The sequence below is a fragment of the Elephantulus edwardii genome, unplaced genomic scaffold (genome assembly GCF_000299155.1).
Source record: "Elephantulus edwardii isolate Elephantulus edwardi_28Jun2011 unplaced genomic scaffold, EleEdw1.0 scaffold00014, whole genome shotgun sequence".
NCBI classification, from domain to species: domain Eukaryota; kingdom Metazoa; phylum Chordata; class Mammalia; order Macroscelidea; family Macroscelididae; genus Elephantulus; species Elephantulus edwardii.
Window position 1 is genome coordinate 5545669 of NW_006399764.1, and position 20444 is coordinate 5566112.

General features: G+C 38.6%; 1 protein-coding gene across 1 annotated transcript in view; it reads left to right on the top strand.

The window, feature by feature from the left end:
- The window catches only part of CAAP1 (caspase activity and apoptosis inhibitor 1), a 41384-nt gene that overhangs the window by 14350 nt on the left and 6590 nt on the right, over positions 1-20444 (top strand). The window contains exon 5 of the mRNA XM_006881261.1: positions 10704-10777. Coding sequence (XP_006881323.1) covers positions 10704-10777 — 74 coding nt within the window. The remainder of the gene's footprint in view (positions 1-10703; positions 10778-20444) is intronic.

The window sequence follows — 20444 nt, forward strand, 5'->3', positions numbered from 1 at the left end:
TTTTTTAATAATAGTATTGAACATTTAAACCCTGTTCACACAACATATCATTAAACCCTGAACATACAACACTGACAACTGGTTAAGATGAAGTGATTGTTTCTGGGTGAGCAAAAAATTAGTTAAAACTAAGGGGGTTCTTCATCTTTGGTATGTCATATACAGAATACTTAACTTGCCTGAACTTTTATTGTACAAAATGTCTGTAAAATTAAATTTTAATTGAAGGAAAAATACATAAAAGCTAAAGATTGATCTTAAAAGCAATTCTCATCCTAACCTTAATGAACTAAATAAAGCAATTTTAACAGCTTAGATAAAAAGATCTGTTATTAAGAATCCGTGAAAAATAAGTTTCTTTAGTCCACTTGTGATCTTTTACAAATTTTGTCAGAAAGGATATACTATTATTAGTAGTATTCTCTCAGAAGAGTAAAATGAAAATCCTCAGTGTGTGTGTATGTGTATTATATAGTACACTATCATCCCAAGAAAGATGAGTCAATGGAATGTGGAAATTAACAAACAGTATCATCAATTTCACATGCAAGCAAAACAGTGCTGAAGATTATCACCAAACCGCTAGAACAGTACATAGACAGAACTGCTAGGAGTTCAAACTGGCTTTAAAGAGGCTGGGTCACCAGGGATATCAGTTATGTCCTGGCTGAAAGCAGAGAATACCAGAAGTTCTATTTGTATTTTATTGATTATGCAAAGGCATTTGATTGAATCATAGCAAATTATGGCTAACATTGAGAAGAATAGACATCCCAGAACACCTTAATTATGCTCATATGAAACCTATACCTAGACCAAGAAGCTTTTGTCCAAATAGAGCAAGGGAACATGGCGCGGTTTAAAATTGGGAAAGGTTAAAAAAAAAAAAATGTAAAAGGAGTGTATCAGTGTGTATCCTTTCTCTATACCTATTCATTCTGTATGCTGAACAAATAATTTAAGAAGTTGGGCTCTGTGAAGAAGAATGTGGTACCAGGATTGGAGGAAGACTCATTAACAACCTGAATTATACAACCTTACTTGATGAAAGTGAAGAGAACTTGAAATGCTTACTGCAGAAGTTCAGAGATTATAGCGTTCAATATGGGTTGCGTCATAATATCAAAAAGACACCACTGGACCCATAAGCCACATCATGACAGATGGAGAAAAGATTGAAGTTATCAACAATTTCATCTTACCTGGATCCACAGTCAACACTCTTGGTACCTTGTTTTCTTCAGTTCTGGTGCTGGAGAAGAGTCTTGAACATACATATCATTGACCGTCAAGAAAACAAATAGGTCTGTCTTGAACAGGTGAAACCAAGTTTTTCCGCGGAGGCTAGGATTCTGAAGCTCCATCTCACAAACTTTAGGCTTGTGGCCAGGAGGGACCTCATGGTCAGAAGCGTGGAGGGACAGTTCATGAGAGGAAGACCCAGAATGAGATAGATTGATAGAGTAACTAGAGCAATGGGGGGCGGGGGGAGTACATGTTTTGGAATCAGTAAAACTGGATCAGGACAGGGCAAGCTTCAGAGCTATTGTACATAGGGTTGCTATGAGTTGCAGGCATGGCACATAACAACTACCCCCACAACCCGACACTTGAGTCAGTCTCATTCTCTTTACCTTCTATCATGATTCTGCCAATCGACCCAGTGCTGAGAAGCTTTTGTTTTCTTCTTGCTGAACTTCAGTGCATATTAAAGGGATAAGATTATGTAGATTAAAGAAGCAGACACATTTCTATTGTATTAGAGACAATTTAAAAACTAGCATTTGTAATTTTGCACTGCTTTAAAAAAAGGTATTCATCCAAAACAACTATGAGATATTATTTCACCCCAGTAAGAATAGCAAAATTTAATAGAACAGCAAATATCAAATGCTGGCAAGGTTGTATGGAGAAACTGGAACCCTAATTCACTGTTGGTGAGAGTGTAAAATGGTGCAACCACTATGGAAGGCTGTATAGCGCTTTCTCAAAAAGTTGCAAATAGAAGTACCATTTGACCCAGCAATTCCACGACTGGGAATTCCTCTACCCTAAAGAAATCATAACTGCCACCCAAGCAGATATATGCACACCCGTGTTTATTACGGCTTTGTTCACAATAGCAAAGAGCTGCAAACAACCCAAGTGCCAAACGAATGGATAGAGAAGCTGTGGTATATTCACACAATGGAATACTATGCAGTATTGAAAAATAAGGAACTCATGAAATATTATGCAAAATGGATGACTGTGGAGGAAATTATGCTGAATGAAATATCTCAGTCCCAAAAGGACAAATATTGCATAGTGCCGCTGTTGTAAAACAGGACTGACATCAAGGTTGAGGGAAGACAGAAAAGGAGGGGAGGAATGATGTATATTGCATTGAAACAGATGAAATGATGTATATTGCATTTAAAAGCGACCTACAAATGGGTATTTTTGTAATTACAGAATTCCAGAGTGAAGGCTGCATAGTGGAGTGGACCTGGAGGGGAGGGATTGCATAACAATGAGTTTTTCTTTTTCTTTTCAAGGAGAAGAATGAATTGGGGGGAGGGGGTGGTTAGGGAGAAAAGTGCAACAATGAATGACTGGAAACCCTAAGTCTGTAAATGTTCATTAAAATTAATTTTAAAAAGTTGAGAAAAAAAAAGGTATTCATCAAGGTTGTATCCTTTCTCCATAACTATTTAGTCTGTATGCTGAACAGATCATTAGATTTTATAAAGAAAAATTTGGTGTTAGGATCAAAGGAAGACTCATCTTAACTAGCGGTAAGAAGCTGCATTGCAGTCCTGAAGTTATGGTGTTCGAACCCACAACCTACTCTGGCAGAAGAATAGGCATTCTCCTGTGTGATTTACTGCTTCTGAAAACCTCCTGGAAGGTCAGCTTTGGGTCATTCCTAGTTCAAAGGCACACAGCAACAACAACTGCTACTAAACCTGGGTTATGCAGCTAACACAGTCTTGCCTGCTGAAAGTGAGGGAACACTTGAAGCACTTGCTGCTGAAAAGGAAAGATCACATCCTTCAATATGGATTACATCTCAACATTAGAAAAACTAAAATCCTCACCCCTGGGCCAGTAGGCAACATCATCACAGATGGAGAAAAGAGTGAAGCTGTCAGTGATTTCCTGTTACTTGGATCCACGATTAACACCCTTGGTACTAGTAACCAAGGAATCAAAGTGCTGAAGAGCAAGGACTCCAGTTTAAAGAGTGCCTGATCCAAGCTATGATCTTCTCAGTTACTTGCAGTTCATCTGAAAATAATACTATGATAAAGGATGACAGAAGAGTTGAAGTCTTGAATTGTGTTACAATGTTGAACATTAATACTGAATATCCAGTGGCTTGCTAAAAGAACAAACACAATTCTGCCTTGGAGAAAGTAGAATCGTGGTGCTCCTTGGAGGTAAGAATGATGAAACTTCATTTCACATACTTTTCACATGTTATTAGGAGAGGCCAGTCCTTGGAAAAGGACATCTTGCTTAGAAATGTGAAGGGTCAGTGTCTGGAAGACCGTCAGCAAGATGGATCGACACACTGACAGTAACAGTGGGCTCGTGTGTTGGAGATGGTGAAGATGGCACATGATCGGGCAGGGTTCAGATTCATTGGTCACAGAGATTCTGAGAGTAGCTGTCAGCTCCACAGCACATAACAAAAACAGTTGTGGCAAGATTTGCCTATTGCAAGTTAAGACGAATTACTTGACCAATAGTTTTAAATAAAGTAATATGATATTAGAATGACAGTGTTATAGCCATTTGGAAATGCCCAAGAAAATCCTTATTCTAACCAAAATCTAGGAAGAAACTTGATGTACAGTGTTAGATAATTGTGCTACAATAAATGTGTTGATGGTGAAATTTAAGTCATGAGTAACTAGTACTACAACTAGGGAAGGCATGCAGTTCAAGTCCACCAGCCACCAGCTGCTCTGCGTAAGGATGGGCAATCTCCTGGGCAGTTAACCGCCTCTGAAGCCCTACTGGAGGGTCAGTTATGGGTCAGTTCCAACTTAAAGGTACACAACAACAACAACTACTACCACTAGGGAGCTCTGGTGGTACGAAGTTGTGCTGCAGTCCTACAGGTACGCAGTTTGAATCCACTAGGTGCTCTGTGGGAGAAGGACACACATTCCTATGCAGTTTCCTGCCTCTGAAAATCTGCTAGAGGGGCAGCTATGGGTCAGTTCCAACTTAACGGCCTGCAACCACAGCTGCTATTAAATCTACTAAACATTGGCATTGCTATCACGTCAGAACCAGCTCGTCACTGACCCTGTAGTGGTTTCCAAGGCTTTTAAGTTTTGCATGGCAGGAGATTGCTTATGTTTCTCCCACAGAGCCTCTTTGAGCTTAGCCTCTGAGTTAAAGCTTGACTCCCTGTTGACTGTCCTAACTCCTAAGTCTTGAATAGTGCAGTAATCAGGATAGAGATTTTTAATATGAAAAGAATAAAAGTACAAACACTTTAGGGAAATATCGGCCCTGTTTTAGAATTGCTCTCTCCTGTCTCTTTATGAATTTTAAATTAATGTGCTGTAAGTAAATGATATAGAGGGAAATAGCATTGAAAATAAAACTTTATTTCCCTATAGATAATAAATAATATTGAGATAATAACAGTTCTAGAAGATAAAGAAATTTAGACATTTAGGTTCAGAAAATCAGGTATACTGTAAATTAAGTTCTGTCCATATGTTCTGGAACTTTTGATCCTAGCCATGATGGATATATTCCAAATGAGTTTTTTTACAAATTCTCCTTGTTCTCATTGAGTCCTTATTCCTGTAGATTCTGATTCATGGCAACCTCACATATTGTAGAGCACGGCTGTCGTGCCTAATCGGTTTAAGACGTGGCATTTTGAAAGCAGATTGCCAGGCCTTTCCTCCAGGGTGCCTCAGTGGGTTCAAACTGTCAGCCTTTGTTAGCAGTTGAACATAATATATTATGCATTAGCATGCATTAATAATCCAATTGCAAGTGTTTCTATTTAAACATTTCATTGTGAACGTAGACTTGAAACTCAGGTTGACAAGAACAGAAAAGTATCTTTGTATAATACTGTTTAGTTTTATTATGAATTGAATGGCTTATCGAAGCAAAAGGAATTGCCTTGGAAAATAGTTATCCCTATGTCCAATGAAATGAGATTTTACGCAACAACAGCAAATTCTCCTTGTGGCATCAAGGTTGAAGATTTGGCTGCTGACCAAGAGATTAGTGCTTTGACCCCCAGCTGCTCCTCAGGAGGAAGATGAGTCTGCTTCTGTAAAGATATCCAGTTCTGGGAACCCTGGGGACAGTTCTCTGCCCCGCAGTCACATATACAGCAGTTCTGCGCAGTGCAGGATGTCATTCCATGCCTCTGGAGATGTGGATTGTGAATCCAAGGAAAATGAAAGCCGTGGCAGCTTCAGTCTTTTCCTACAGCAGTTATAACAGGTTTTTACATTTATGTTGAGATGTGGTCTGTATTGCATTTTATCATTAGTCTTTGTGTAGTAATACTCCAATTCTTCTTTGCTTTCAACAAGCAGCGTTTTCTCATGTCTGTATCACAGGTTGTTAATGAATTTCCTTCTATCCTGATGGCCTAGTTTTTCCTTCATGTTTGAGATTGTTTGCTTCAGTTTTTTGGATTGTTTGCTCAGCATACAGATTAAATAAGTATAATTAAAAGATACAGCCCTGTAAACCATGCAGTGGACCCCCTTACTCTGTTCTAATGAATCCTTCTTGGTGAAAGTAAAGAGTTTTTTTTAATACAATTGTTCAGCAACTCCCATTCTTTGTAATGTTAATAATAATTTGTTGTAACCCATATAATAAAATGATTTTGCAAAATCAGTAAGATACATGGAAACAGTCATAGTTAAGTACTAAGTGCTTTCACACACAAGCCACCTGACATCGTTGCTCCATCTTCTCTTCTGAAGTTGGCTTGGGTTTAAAACCTTTTCCTGCCAGTGTCCCACTGCAGTGATTTTTTATTATCTCTAGCAACATTGCACTTCTCTTTGATAGTAGTGATTTTGTTTGATAATTTCTTCTTTTTGTTGGAATTCCTTTATTTTGAATAGAAATGAATATGAATCTCTTTCCATTAGTGGGCCAGGTCACTGTCTTGCAGATTTCTTGGCATTAATGAGTGAGCGCTCCAGCATTTTATCCACATGTTGTAGCATTTCACTTAGTATTCTGTTGTTCTTGGAGCCGCCTTTTTCTTTGATGTCTTAAGTGTAAGGAGTTCTTCCTTCAGCATCATAAGCTCTTGATTGTATACTTCCTCCTGAAATGTTTGTTCTTTCCATCTTCTTTGAATTCTTCCTTTGTTGTTCAATATTATCCTCATAGATGCCTTCACTGTTGCACCTTGAGGCTTAAATTTTTTGATTCAGTTCTTTTCATTTGATACATGCTGAAAATCTTACTACCTTGTGGTTTTCTAACTAGGATTTTGCACATTTTATAATAATACTTTGTCTTCTTGAGCTGCCCTCTGAAATCTTTATTTTAACTTTTTTGTGTCATTATATTTCTCCTATTTACTGTAGTGACACTACAGTGAAGAGCTAATTTCAGAGATTTTTATCCACATCCATTTTGGTGTTTTTAAAAAAAATTTGTTTTAATTGATTGCTTTCTTTGTATATGATTTCAGTGAGCACACAACTCACCTGATTTATTTTGCATTCCTGACAGATTTGTATGAGAGTTAGCTATGCCTCTGAAAAGCCACTGGACAGTCAACTATGGGTCAGTTAGAACATAATGGCACACAACAACAGCAGCATGTATTAGAATTCCATTTGGTGGTGGTTTTCATTTTAGCTTATTTTGCCTTTCATATAATTTCTTTGGTGAAGTGACTTCCATTTCTTATTTTTAAAATTGGGTTCCTGTCTTTTTATGATAATTTGAGAATTCTTTATAGTTTCTAAATGAAATTCCCTTATCAGTTATATAATCTGCAAAATTTTCTTGTTGTCTGTGACTTGCCTTTTCATTTTCTTAATGTCTTGGGAATAACAGAAGTTTCTTTGATGAAATGTGTTGTTATGTGCCGTCAAGTCGCCTGCGACTCCTAGTGACTCTATGTACAACAGTCCTAAACCCTGCTCTATCCTGTGCCAATCTCACTGTCTGTGACACACCTACCCCGATTATCCCAGTCACTGAATCAGTCCACCTCATATAGGTTCTTCCTCTCCTACACTGTCCCTCCACCCTCCCAAGCATGATGTTCCTCTCCAAGGACTGGTCCCTCCTTGCAACATGTCCAGAGTATGTCAGACAAAGCATCAGCATCCTTGCCTCCAAGGAGCCGCCTGGTTTAACCCTCTCCAGGATGAACCTGTTTGTTTTCTTAGTAGTCCATGGTAAATTCAGTACTCTTCTCCAACACCACAGCTCAAAGACATCAATTCTCCTTCTATCCATCCTAGTCATTGTCCAGCTCTCTGATACATAGCAAGAGATTGCAAAGACCATGGCCTGTATCAGGCACACCTTAGTCTCCAAAGTGACACCATTGATCTTCAGTAGTTTGGAGAGGTGAAATGTAGTTTATTATTTACAGATAATAATTTTTTCTTAACTAAGACTCATAATAAATTCTTCTGTGTCTTCTGTAATTTTACAGATTTCCGTTTTACAATTAGATTTTTTTTTTTTAAATCGGCTTTGGGTAAGTACTTTTATGTGGTGCAGACTAAGTACAGACTAAGACTTTTATTTATACAAGTACTTAATTGTATCATCACCGTTTGGTCAAAAGATTATCCTTTATTCCTTTAATTGTCTTTGCACCTTCCTTGGAAATCGGTTGACCATATATATCAGAGTCTATTTTTGGCTTCTCCTGTTCCGTTAATCAGTGTTTATCCTTTCTCTAGGACCGTAGTGTCTGGGTGCTGTAACTTTGTAAAAGCTTTGAAATCCAGTAGTTTGCATCTTCCAGCTCTGCCCACCCCACGACCCTAAGTTGTTTGGACTACTCAAGTTTACTTGTCCATCTCCAACAGAAACTCATAGGAAGATGGGCTGCCATCATGCAGCCTGTGTTATTTAATCCCAGCAATGTGGAGGGAGTTGGAGGTTGTTGCTTTTGTCATGCCACCTTACCTGCTTCTCTGTCTGCTGAGTTTGGGACAAAAAGAGGAATGAGGTTGTGAAACCTTATTTTTCTTTTGTGACATCTTCCAGTATTCATTTGGACAAGAAATCTCCCCTCCCCCCAACTTTAGAAAGACATTTTAAATGTTTAGTAATACGTATTAGACTGATGTTGCTTTGAGACCCCCACCTCCTAAAGATAGGTATAAAACATAGTAGGGTCTTTGTTAAGATTCAAGGCGAAGTTTGTCAACTAAGTGCCTTAAAGGAGGAACACTTCAGATGAGGGGTGGATAGGGATGGAGATTAGAAAATAAAACCAACTCGCTACTTTAAAAAAAAAAATGAAGAAAGAAGCAAAGTGATCACTAAAATTCTCTTCCTGGGCTTTGGGAGTTACCCCCTATTCCCACCACAACTCTGCCCTTTTCCTTGTCTCCCCGTTGCCTCCTGTCTTGTCTTTCTCCTTCCCCCCCCCCACTTCTGTTACTAGGGAATTCTTAATAGAATAGAAAAAATGTTAACAGAAATATTTAAATGTCAGTTGATTATGAATTATAATTTTTTTAGTTTTCTTAACTCTGGAACTTAGTAAAAGCTTATATTCTTGGCCAGACTATTTTTGAAAACTTTCATAAAATTAAAGGTAAAAATGTAATGTATATATGCAGGCTCTAGTTTTCTTTCCTAAACTTAAAGGTATTCCTCCCCTTTTTAACATGCATTTCATTGTTCATGCTATTTAATGAAGATCTTCGGATGGTATCTGAGACCTTCAACCTGCATGGCAATTTTTGCTGTAAAGTCTACATCTTGGAACAATTAGCGAATACAGATTTAAAAATTCTAAATTATGGCTGGCATCTTTTTCTGCTTTGGTAATACTTGATGTAAAAACCTTGGCATTTTACTTTTCAGCCACAAGGTGGTGTCCTACACCAACTGTCTGACATTTTATTTAGTGACGTTTCTTGAACAGATTGATCAAACTCAACTTGAGATAAAATAGAATGCTGTAGTAGTTCACTTTAGGCACCAAAAGATTTTATTTCTGATAGCCAAGTGTATTTATAGAAGGGTCTGATTATAGTGAAGGGACTTCAGGAGACTTAACGTAATGTTATTTGTAGCTTTACTTGTCTAATTCAAGAAAAGTCTTATTCTAAAACTAATGTACTAGAAATATTTAGATCATTTTTCTGAACTGAATAAGTCTGTAACAGTAACAAATGACTCAAACTGACAAAGAGAAAACAATGAGACTTGTAGTCATTTAATTTAGAAGTTTATCATATTCTCTCCAGTCAAAACAATGGTACTTAAATACTCATTTTGAATTAAAACTTATTAAGCACAAACTCAAAACAGACCACAATCAACACTCTGGTTACCAACAGCTAGGAAATCAAAAGATGAATATTATTGGAAAAGTCTGCTGTTAGGGACCTCTCCAGAGTACTGAAGAACAATAATGTCATTCTGGAGACTAAGGTGTGCCTGATCCAGGTCATGGTCTTCACAGTAACTTGCTGTGCATCAGAAAGCTGGACATTGACTAGGGATGATAGAAGTAGAATTGATGCCTTTGAGCTGTGGTGCTGGAGAAGAGTTATTGAATATACTCTTTATTGACTGCTAGGTGAACAAATCTTAGAGGCAAGGATTCTGAAGCTCTATCTGACATACCATGGGGAGGGACGTCATGCTTGGGAGGGTGGAATGACAGCACAAGAGAGAAAAACCCTCAATGAGATGGATTGACTCAGTTACTGGGGTAATGGGCACTGGTGTGGCAGAGACGATAAGGTTGGCTCAGGATAGAGCAGGCTTCAGAGCTGTTATATGAAGGTCGCTATGAGTTGCAAGCGACTCAACGGCACATGACAACATAAGATTTTTCAGAGCTCCTCCTGAGATAACAGGAAGCTCAGAGAAGCCTCACTTGAATAGTTGAAATTCACTTATTACTTGGCATTTTAGCAGAAAAGTAATTGTGATGTTAATAATTAAAATGGTCTAGCACTCTAAAAGATAGAGCATTAGTTTAGTCTGCAATTCCGTTGCAGAGCATGATGAATTCAAAGATTTTTTGCATGATTTTACACTTAATCCATTTTCTTTGATTACATGTGTATATTATATATAAAATAAGCGTTCCCCACAGACTGTAGACATTAAAGCATTTGAGGTATGAAATTAGATGAATATAAAAGAATTCGAAGGCCAAAGTGCCCATTAAGTTGAACTTGAAAAATTATTAGATACTGCTGTGAGTTGTGATTTCTCCCGTCAGTTATCCTGCAGAGTATTAGAAGGGAAGGACAACCTGTGTTTCTTTCAGATTTGAGGCTTGATTTTCCCAAGTACACGGTTTACATTAATGGGAGGATAGCTCCTGCTTTTGGCACTTGTCTGCCTGTTTCTGCGTTTCCAGAGTGGTCTAAGTGGTGTAGGGGCTGACAAGGATTCACTGGATCTTTCTAGATGCCTAACATAATTCTGGGAATTTAGTAAATTGATTTAATGTCGTTTCAAACACTGTTTGTATTTTTCTTTCTTAGGCAAGATGTCTGTACGGATTCTGCTTCATCCTTGAGGGAAAACAAGCAACCTGAAGGATTGGAATTAAAGCAAGGTACAGACCTAATTTTTGTATAGCACCTGCAGATTAGAAGCATTTTAACAATACTGCGTTTTCTCAGTGTTCCACTCATTTATTCCCCTTTACAGATGCAGAAACAAAAGAATTCATTTCTTTTAAGAGCAAAAGAACCCAGAATGCCTCCTTTAAGTCATTTCTTAAGTTGCTAGAATTTACCTCATAACTGTACAATGGCACATGCCTATAGAAAAGCTGTCTTCTCACTCTGTAATTTATGAACATATTCTCAGCGCTGCAATCCCAAAGGCACACGGTTTAAATCTACCAGCTGCTCTGTGGGAGAACGATGGGCAGTCTCCTCTCATGGGATTAAACTGCTTCTGAAAACCCGCTGGAGAGTCAGCTATGGGTCGATGGTATATAACAACTCCAAGGTTAACTTTGCATTGTATATGGGGGAATGGGAGTGAAGTTTTTTAGGATAGCTTTCTTATTTTAGCAGATTAACTCTTTTTTGCCTATTTCCTACCTTATTAATTTTTTCTTTAATCAAGGTTCTTGCCATACCATCTAGCAGTAATGGAGTTAGAATCTTTTTGTTAGTGCCAAGTGTGTTTGTTCTCATGACTAGTAGGAAAAAGTAAAAATGTAGTCAAGCTTTACTAGTTCTGCAAATGCTACATCCTAATTTTTACTTTTTCCTGATTGGATTAATTTAGAAGAGTGAGAATATGTTGCTCTCGGGAGAGTTGTGCTGTCTGTGACATGAACAGTTGATCTTCGTTGATTTAAAATAGTTTCCAGATTGCGTCAGAAGGACCTGTTGAGTGTAGAGAAGCGGCCACTGGTTTACCTGCGTAGAATCCTCCTGCCCTAGTTTGTGCATAATCAGCACAGTGAGAAAGAAAATTGAGATGATTAATTTTGTGATTCCTTCAGCTTATGTGGAAGGGAAAGACTCTAGGTTTTTCCATAGTTCTGCTTCACATACTGTATATTTCTGATGACTTTTTTTATAACTCCTAGTACATTTTAGAAGTCCTGTTGCCTTAGTCTTCTAAATATCTACACATAATCTTACTTTACATTCTATTTCTAAATACCACTCACATACATACATATGTTAGGTTCATAATTTTATTTGCATCATTTGTCATATATAATAAGCTTCTTCTAAGCCCTAATAATTTTCATACCATACATTGTAATCGTATATTTCATTTAACTCTCTTATTTACCATGTAGAATTAAACAACAATGCTATTGCCTTTTTCCTGTTCCTGTGCTTTACCTCAGTGAGTAGGCATTGATGTGTAGGGCATTTTATTAGATCATTTGTGGAAAGAAAATGCTGTATCAAGCACAGAAATGCCAGAACAGGCAGGTTGATTCTGGTTTCTAGGAGAAAAAGGCGTAGAGAAAGTGGTTTACAAACCAGCAGTGCTGTCCTCCTGGGGAAACTGTTTCTCTGCTAGCATGTACCACGGTTATCCCAGTTGCTGTGGAGTTGATTCCAGCGTAGGGCAACTCACGTGCATCAGGGTGGAACTGTGCTTCATACACACAGACTCACAGCCGGTTGAGTCCCCTCTAGCTCTTACCGGCACTGTAGGACAGAAAACGCCTAGAGAAGCCCGGAGTCAGCTTTCCGAGACAATACACCTTTTAGAAACAGATTGTCTCATCTTTCTCTTGCAGAGCAACTGGTAGATTTGACCTGTTGACTTTTGAGTTACCAGTGTAATGCTTAATCTGCAGCACAACCAAGGTTCCTTCTGTATGTACTGACATCTAGAAATGTTATTACAGCCTGTTGAGTTAGAACCACGTCAACTGATCCTTCAGTGGGTTTTCAGAGACAGTAAATCACACAAGAGGAGATTGCCCATCTTTTTCTTACAAAACAATGGGTAGATTTAAGCCACATGCCTTTGGGTTGGCAACAAACTCCTTACCACTTGGCTAACAGATCTGGAATAGAACTCTTTAAAATTCTCTTCCCGGTGTCAGCCTATTTTGCTATAATTTTCTTAAAGTAACTTCAGTTATATGAAACAAAGAAGTGGAGAGCACAAGATGTTAGAGTTACCAGATGTCACAAAGCACAAGTCTTTTATGCAGAGAAGCCAATAGATTACCCGCAGGTTCTCAACTGGACATCCCAGACTTGAGGAGAACACTGGTAAGCCTCAGCAAGCAGAAATGAGAAGAGCCGGGATCAAAGTAAAACAGTCCTCCCGGTCAGTACAATAATGAATGCTCATGTTGTGACTAATCTACAGGAAATGGTGAAGATCCAGCACTTTGTTTGCTAAATCAGGGAAACAGAGCCTTGTAGGAAAAGTATCTATAAAAAATGATTGAACTACAAAATTTTTTAGCATAATGGAATAAACGAGTTATTTACATGGTTCATTTATGCAGAAAATCATCCCGATGAAGATGGTTGTTGTGTTCTGTGCCATTGAGGGGGAACTGACTCATAGCTGACCCTCCAGCAGGTTTTCAGAGGCTGTATATCTCACAAGAAGAGAGTGCCTGTCATTCTCCTGCAGAGAATGTGGTGGATTCAAACTACGTATCTTCGAGTTGACAGCACAGTTCCTTAATAGGTGAAAGTTGAACCAGACAGTAACTAACTTGCTTGGAGTTGCCCAAGCTGGCCATGTATAACAGGACACAAAAATCTTGGTAAACTATTAAGATGACTATTTTTTTTTCTAAATGAACTAGTAACAGTTTTTACCATGCAAAAATTTAAAAGTCAATTTTATACTGCCTCAAACTTTTAATAGTAACTTTTTTACAATGAGCTTAGTAGCAGTACAGTATATATCTTGTGAATGCATTGCCATTTTGTTTACAGACTTGACCATTTAAAAAACAGTAATTTTAGCTTATTTAGTACTGTAGTAAAATACTGGTTAGTAGGCCAAATTATAAAGCAACACTGAATTTTCCATTTACTTCAGAATGACCCAATCTTCATATATGGCCTTTTGTTAGTATATGATAGTGACAAGTTATTTAAATTTCATTTTCAGTTTGTCCAGTTTCCCAAATACTAGGAAATGCTATGAATTGTTTAAATTGACATTGACATTTGTCTATAACTGGTTGCATTTATCTTTCTGACCAAAAAAAAATATTTACGAAACTGGCAATGCTGAAGATGAGTATCAAGATTGTAAACACACTTCTGCCACATTTTAATGTTGGACCAATACTTTCAGAACTGCCTTTACCGTCTAAACATTATTCAAGTGTGTATATGATCTGCCTGGTATTATAATGCGACAGAAACTCTTTTTTTCAGGATTAATTTCTAAAATGATTCCTTTTTAGTCAGAGTATAGTTGTTTAAGGACCATCAGTCACGGTTTTGCTCCTCCTCTGTTACTGAGCACACACACAAGTTCATGTGTGCAAACCTGAGGTCTTATGCTCATTTTCTGGAGGGCTTCAGCACTTGTGTCATTTAAAGGTCAGCTCTCAAAATGCACTGCCATGGCGTCAGAACTGAATCCTAGCTGACTTGCCGGTGGAGTTGGGAAGACTGCACCAGGGGAGACTGCCCGTCTTTCTCCTGCCAGAGAGGTACCACCCCTGGGTTAGTAGCTCAACTCCCTCCAGACAAGGTCCCTCAAGCATTAGTACCAGTTTTGCAAGTCATTTTATTACCATTTAAAAAATGAAGGGAGCGTTGGTGGCCTACTGGCAAGAAGCTGCACTGCAATCCCAGAGATAAGTGGTTCGAATCCACCAGATGCTCTGCTGGAGAAGGAAGGGCAGTCTCCTTCTGTGACAGTCAGATCCAGTTTGACGGTACACACTACTACTACTACTACTACTACTACTACTACTACTACTACTATAAACAACCTCAAAAAATGAAAATCTGGTAATTTTGAGGTATTTTGTAGTGTAAAATAGTTTTAAAATATCTAACAAATCTCTGCTAATCATACTGAATCTCTTATTACAGACTTGGAAAAAAAATGTAACTTAAGATACTCAGCAATATTAAGTCTATAATGATTGCTTTGAAAATGATAACTAGAAATAAGCAGAAGTTTGCAAATTATTCTCCTTTTTAGCTTCAAGTATTCAGTTCTGCATTCTTTCTTGGAATTTTCATAATACTTTCTTTTTTTTTAAAGTTACACATTAGAAATAGGAGAGTAGTTGAAAAGAACAGTTGAAGCTTATAATGAACCCAAGCCCAGTGTTGCTGAACTGATTACAGCTCCTAGCAGCACTGTAGGTTGGAGTAGACTGCCCTGTAGGATCTCCACGTCTGTAAGCATTTGTAAGAGTAGACTGCCATATTATTCTCTTAGAACAGTTGAGGCTCAAACCGCTGAATCACTATGCCACCTCTGAGGGTTATAGTTTGTTGTTTTCTGTTGAGTTGGAACAAACCTGTAGGTGACCCTCCGGTGGGTTTTCAGAGGCAGTAAATCACATGGGAGGAAATTGTCCATCCTTCTCCCATGGAACAGCTGATGGATTTGAACTGCATACCTTTGGGAATATAGCACAGATTGTTACCACTCGGCCACCAGTGCTCCCTGAGTTTTGTTATTGTTGTGTACTGTTGAGTCAGAAACGACCAATAGCTGACCCTCCAGTGGGTTTTCAGAGACAGTTAATTACACGGGAGGAGATTGCTTCTGGCCTTGAACTGCGTACATTTGGGATTGTAGTGCAGCTTCTTGCCACTAAGCAACCAGAGATCCCAGAGGTTTATTTGTAGTCAGTTTAAATATTTTAAGGCCTGTCAAATGAAAGAGAGACAGGTTGTTCTGTATGTCTTCTGAGTATAAAAATAGGACCAGTAGACAGATTTTATGACTTATATGGTCAGATAATCACAAGTGTCAGAAAAATGCAGTAGGCTGCCTTCAGAGAGATGTTCTGATGACTGAAGGTATTCAGCTGGGGATTATATACATAACCACTAGGTGGTGGTATTGTAGAGAAAATTAAAGCAGTGTTTCCCTGCTACACCTTGATTTTGAAGGTTCTAGCCCTTAGATTTTGCAGAGATTTTGTATAGTATCTACAATTGGGAGGTTTGTTTAAGAAATGCTTTTGTAAATTGTTTAGTGGAAACTGAATGAAAGAATAAAAACCTTTCCTGTTGCCTGTTCATTTTTAATTCCTTTGGGAAATATACGATGCATTATTTTAGTCTTTAAGCTGTGTGATGGTTGCTTAAAATTGGTTAATTTGGATATAGTCTTTAAAATCAATACTATAGTATGTGGGCTGATGGCAGTTAATGAAACATTTTCTGTATCTAATGCTTAATAATTTCACAGCAGATTTCTCATGTAAAAATATTCCTCCTTTTACTTAGATGTACAACACACTTGCACAGAACGTGCACATCGAGTTCTGCTTTGTTACACTCAATATTCCCACTTTGGTTTTTTAATATATTTGGTTCCTGCATTTCCATTTTGGCTTTTGAGCTCAAGCAGTACATAGCGAATGATCAAACAGCTTTAGAAATTGTCTAGTTAACAAATTTTGAGAAGCTGGAAGATGTATTTACTAAGGGGAAAAAAAGTTTTCTTGCCAGTGGTTAAGCTATGTAATGAAAACGTTTAGGTATTTTCTGTCGAATTCTTTCAGCCTTTTAGACTAGTGCTTATCAAAGTGTGATTGTGCATATTCCTAGGGGATGCATGGAGAAAATACCAGCCCTTCTAAAACAAAAGAAAAATAGAGAAACATGACTGTTACATTTTCTGATTGTGTGTGTACACACATATGCGCATACACACACACACCCCCACACCCACATGAAACTTTGTGCTGCCAGGTCGGTTCTGCCTCGTAGCCCCCTTCCCTCAGGTTTCTGAGGCTCTCCAGCGTCGTTTGTGGAGACTGTGCCGCCCTCTCCCTCAGAGTTGCCCATCGTGTTGAATTGGCCAAGACATGCTGGTGCTTGGTCAGCAGTACCGCGTGCTATGGATTAGGCCATTGGAGCTCTTTTGAAACCGTTGTTGTTGTAGTTAGGTGCTGTCAAGTCGACTGTGACTCGGAGCCACCTATGAACAACAGATCCGAACTCTGTCCTGTCCTGTGCCATCCTCATTACCTGACAAACTTGAGCCCATTGCCGCAGTCACTGCCAATCCATCTCGTTCAGCATCACTGACCCTCCACCTTTCCAGGGAATAATCCTACCTGATAAATGGCCAAAGTAATTAGGGGAACCCCTCCCACATGGGCATCTCATGTTGCCTTGCTGCTGGAGAAGACAGCAATTCGAAAATGGCTTCAGCTTAGGGGTTAGAGCTACAGGGAACATCAGGGTGGTTCGTAGGGAAATGGGAGGAGGCTGTGGGATTTTCCCCAGCAGGGTGGAGATTTAAATGATGACTCAGAAATGGGGTGAATGTAGCAGACATCGATGGAGTTGAGATGAAGGTTCCAAGGCAGCACTCCAGGAAGTTGAGTGGGCCGATAAAGGCTTCCTCTGCCCCCATCATTGAGAAGGCCTGAACAAGTGTGTTCTGTGCATCCTAATCACGAGGTAGTTAATGACAGGAAACGTGGTGATGATAGTACATGGTTTTACCTGAAACAGAAGCTGAGCTAGTTGATCAAGTTGTGGATTGAGGAGAACAGGGTCTTCAAGTTCAACCCTCAGCAGGGGACCTGAGGCCATATGCGCATGTCTGGATGAAACGGCTTGGGGATGGAGAACAAACCCCGTTGGGGCTTCAGGACATGGGAATGTACTGTGATCCTCAAACCACTTGCTAAAACCTCGGAGGAACATGAAATTGTCTTCGAAGGATGTGAGAATGCAGCAGCTGATGGGACTAAGGTGAAAGTCTGGATGAAAATTGGAAAATTTAGTGAGATGTTGTTTGAAGTGGTTGCATCTCCTTTATCTGAATGCATTATTGATAGGGTGTTATGTCTAATAGGGAAACACTCCCTCTACTGGATATTATGAAACTGAAAATGTATAAACTATAGCTGTGTGAGCTTCTGGGGACCCTCTGGATTTTGGGTCCTATAGAAACATGGGTGGGAGGGAGGATGGAAGTCATGAGGAACTAGAGGAAAGGTATGTTGCTAAAATGATGAGGTAGTTTAATAGATTAAACACTGGGGGGCATTTTTTATTCCCATGTTTTGGTGGGTAATTTGATGCTGATGTTAGTGGAAAGAATCAGGATTGCACTGCTTCTTGAGACAGTTGAGTGTTGACCAGTTCTTTTGGTACAATGACTCCATGTACGTCCTTCCATTTGTTTTGATGCTCCCTGCATCATTAAAGAGTTTGCCCATAGCATCTCTCTGTATTTCAATTTGAGGTTTGAATTGGTCTTTCAATTCTTTCAGCTTAAAAAAATTCTAGATGAGTTCTTTTTTTTTATTCTCCAAACTCCAGCTCCTACATGTTAATTTCTAAGTAAATTAAAAATACAGAGAGACACGTACCTTAAATAATAAATGCATGATTGTTGTTCTGTACTGTTGAATTGGAACTGACCCCACGCTTGACCCCCTAGCAGATTTTCAGAGGTAGTGAGTTGCATGGGAGGAGAGTGCCCATCTTTTTCCAGCAGAGCAGCTGGGGATTAGAATTTCCAGTCTTTGGGATGGCAGTAGAGCTCTTTACCACTAGGCCATCAGAGCTCCTCTAATAGCCAGAGCTTATCTAGACATCATTTAAAAGCATTGGCGTAATATGGCTATTTTGCCATCACTTGGCAAAATTCAAATTTAAAGCTATATGTCAGAATTCTTAAAGTGAGAGGTAGGTAGAAAAGTTAAACTGATTTATATTCTTGCTGCTGTTATTATTCTAAAGAAGTACTAGGCTGGGAGCAGTAAAGATGGGTAAATAGATGAATGAGAGTTTAAAAAGAATGAAGAAATGAATTTTCAGATAAAGAGAATTGAGTTTTCTTTTTCCTTCACAAGTACTGAAGGAATAAAAATAGGTTATCAAAATTTAAAAGACAATGAGAACAATGCTATCAGATACTTTTATTACTTTATAAAAGAAGAAGTAATAAAAGTCCCAAGTTAATCAGGCAGCATTTGAAGGCCCAGAGTTTCCATGTCCACCATCTGTGTATTGCCATAGAAATCTGATTGGTGGGAAACTCTACTGTTTGGTCTTTAAAGACCCAGATTGCAGGCCTGTAGATCTGAGAACCGTGCAGGCTGCTCGAAGTGAACAAAGCTGTCTGCAGTTGGAAGCAGAGAAGCATGTGTACTGATTGTTCTGAAAGTTTTGCGTTTAATTCCATTCTTCTAGCCCTTGATTATTTCCTTGACTGGCTTTATCAAATAAGTATTCACAGAATGCAGCTTCTGCACATGAGCTTAAGATCTTTAAAGGGTTTAAAAAACTTGTTCCACGAAAATGATGTCCTGTTCAATGATTGGTGAAGTAAAAAGAAATTGTGGTCTAACCATCTGTAGGATTTAAACATTTGCATTTCTTTCCTCCTCCCTTTGAGCTTTTTCACAAGTTATTACCAGCAAGTGACCCCACACAGGACTCTCCCAGCTTTTTAATTGGTCCCTTTCTGTAAGTAGTGGTTGAATGAAAGGGTGAAAATTACATTTTGTATGACAGATTAGCTCATACTGTTTCTGTGCCTTTTGAAGGTTCTGCTGCTGCATTTAATTGTGACTTTTCTTAATTTAAAAAAAAAAAAAATACAAGGTCTTTGGATACAAAATGACCTGTGTCTACTTTATGAAGAATAAAATCACAAAGAACTTGCTTGATTATTTAGGAAGCAGGAGTGGCATCCACTTCCTAAACCACATGCCTCCAGAAACTTGATGAACTTTGATAAATGTTGATAGTTGTAGAGGGGCTTCATGCCTTTTGTGAGTTGTGCTCGACTCGAAGGCAATCAACAACAACAACAATTTTGAGAAAAATGTTTATTTCCCTAATTTTTAAATAGCAGTAGTTGTAAACTTTCTATGCAATGCAGTATTTTAGATACTTTTAGAAATGTTCTAGGACAGCTACTTCAGTAATCATGTAGTCTAAACCTCCGGTAGGTGATTGAATCTTTGAAATATTACTGTACATTTTGGTCATTATGTTCTTATGCAGTTCATGGGAAAAGTACCTCATATAGAAACATTCCTACTATAGGAAAGATAATAAATACTAGACTGAAATTCAGATTTTTGTTTCCAATTTGTGAGTATTTTTTTATATTTATATATATATTTATATTTATATTGTAGTCAGTAATTTAAGTAGCAGTTTTGATTGCCACATCACAGTTGATATATTGAGCCAACATAGAAATAAAACTTCATTTCTTTCTCACACATGACTTTAGGGCACTTTGGTGGCCTACTGGTAGGAACCTGCCCTGCAGTCCCAAAGGCAGACTCAGTTCTAATCCACCAGTTGCTCTGTGGGAGAAGGATGGGCAGTCTCCTGCTTTGAATCACCTTGTTAGGTGCTGTTAAGTCGCTTCCACCCCAACCCTGCCTTTGTATTTTGTCTCCTTATATGCCGTGGAATCGGAGCCGATTCTTGAGTTGACCATCTAGGCATTTTCGGAAGCTGTAACTCAGAAAGAGAAATTGCCTAGCTCCCTCCTGCAGAACAGCTGGTGGATTCGCAACCCTGCCTTTGGTTTGGCAGTGAGCTCCTTCCCACCTTGGGACCTAGAACTCCCTTATTTCT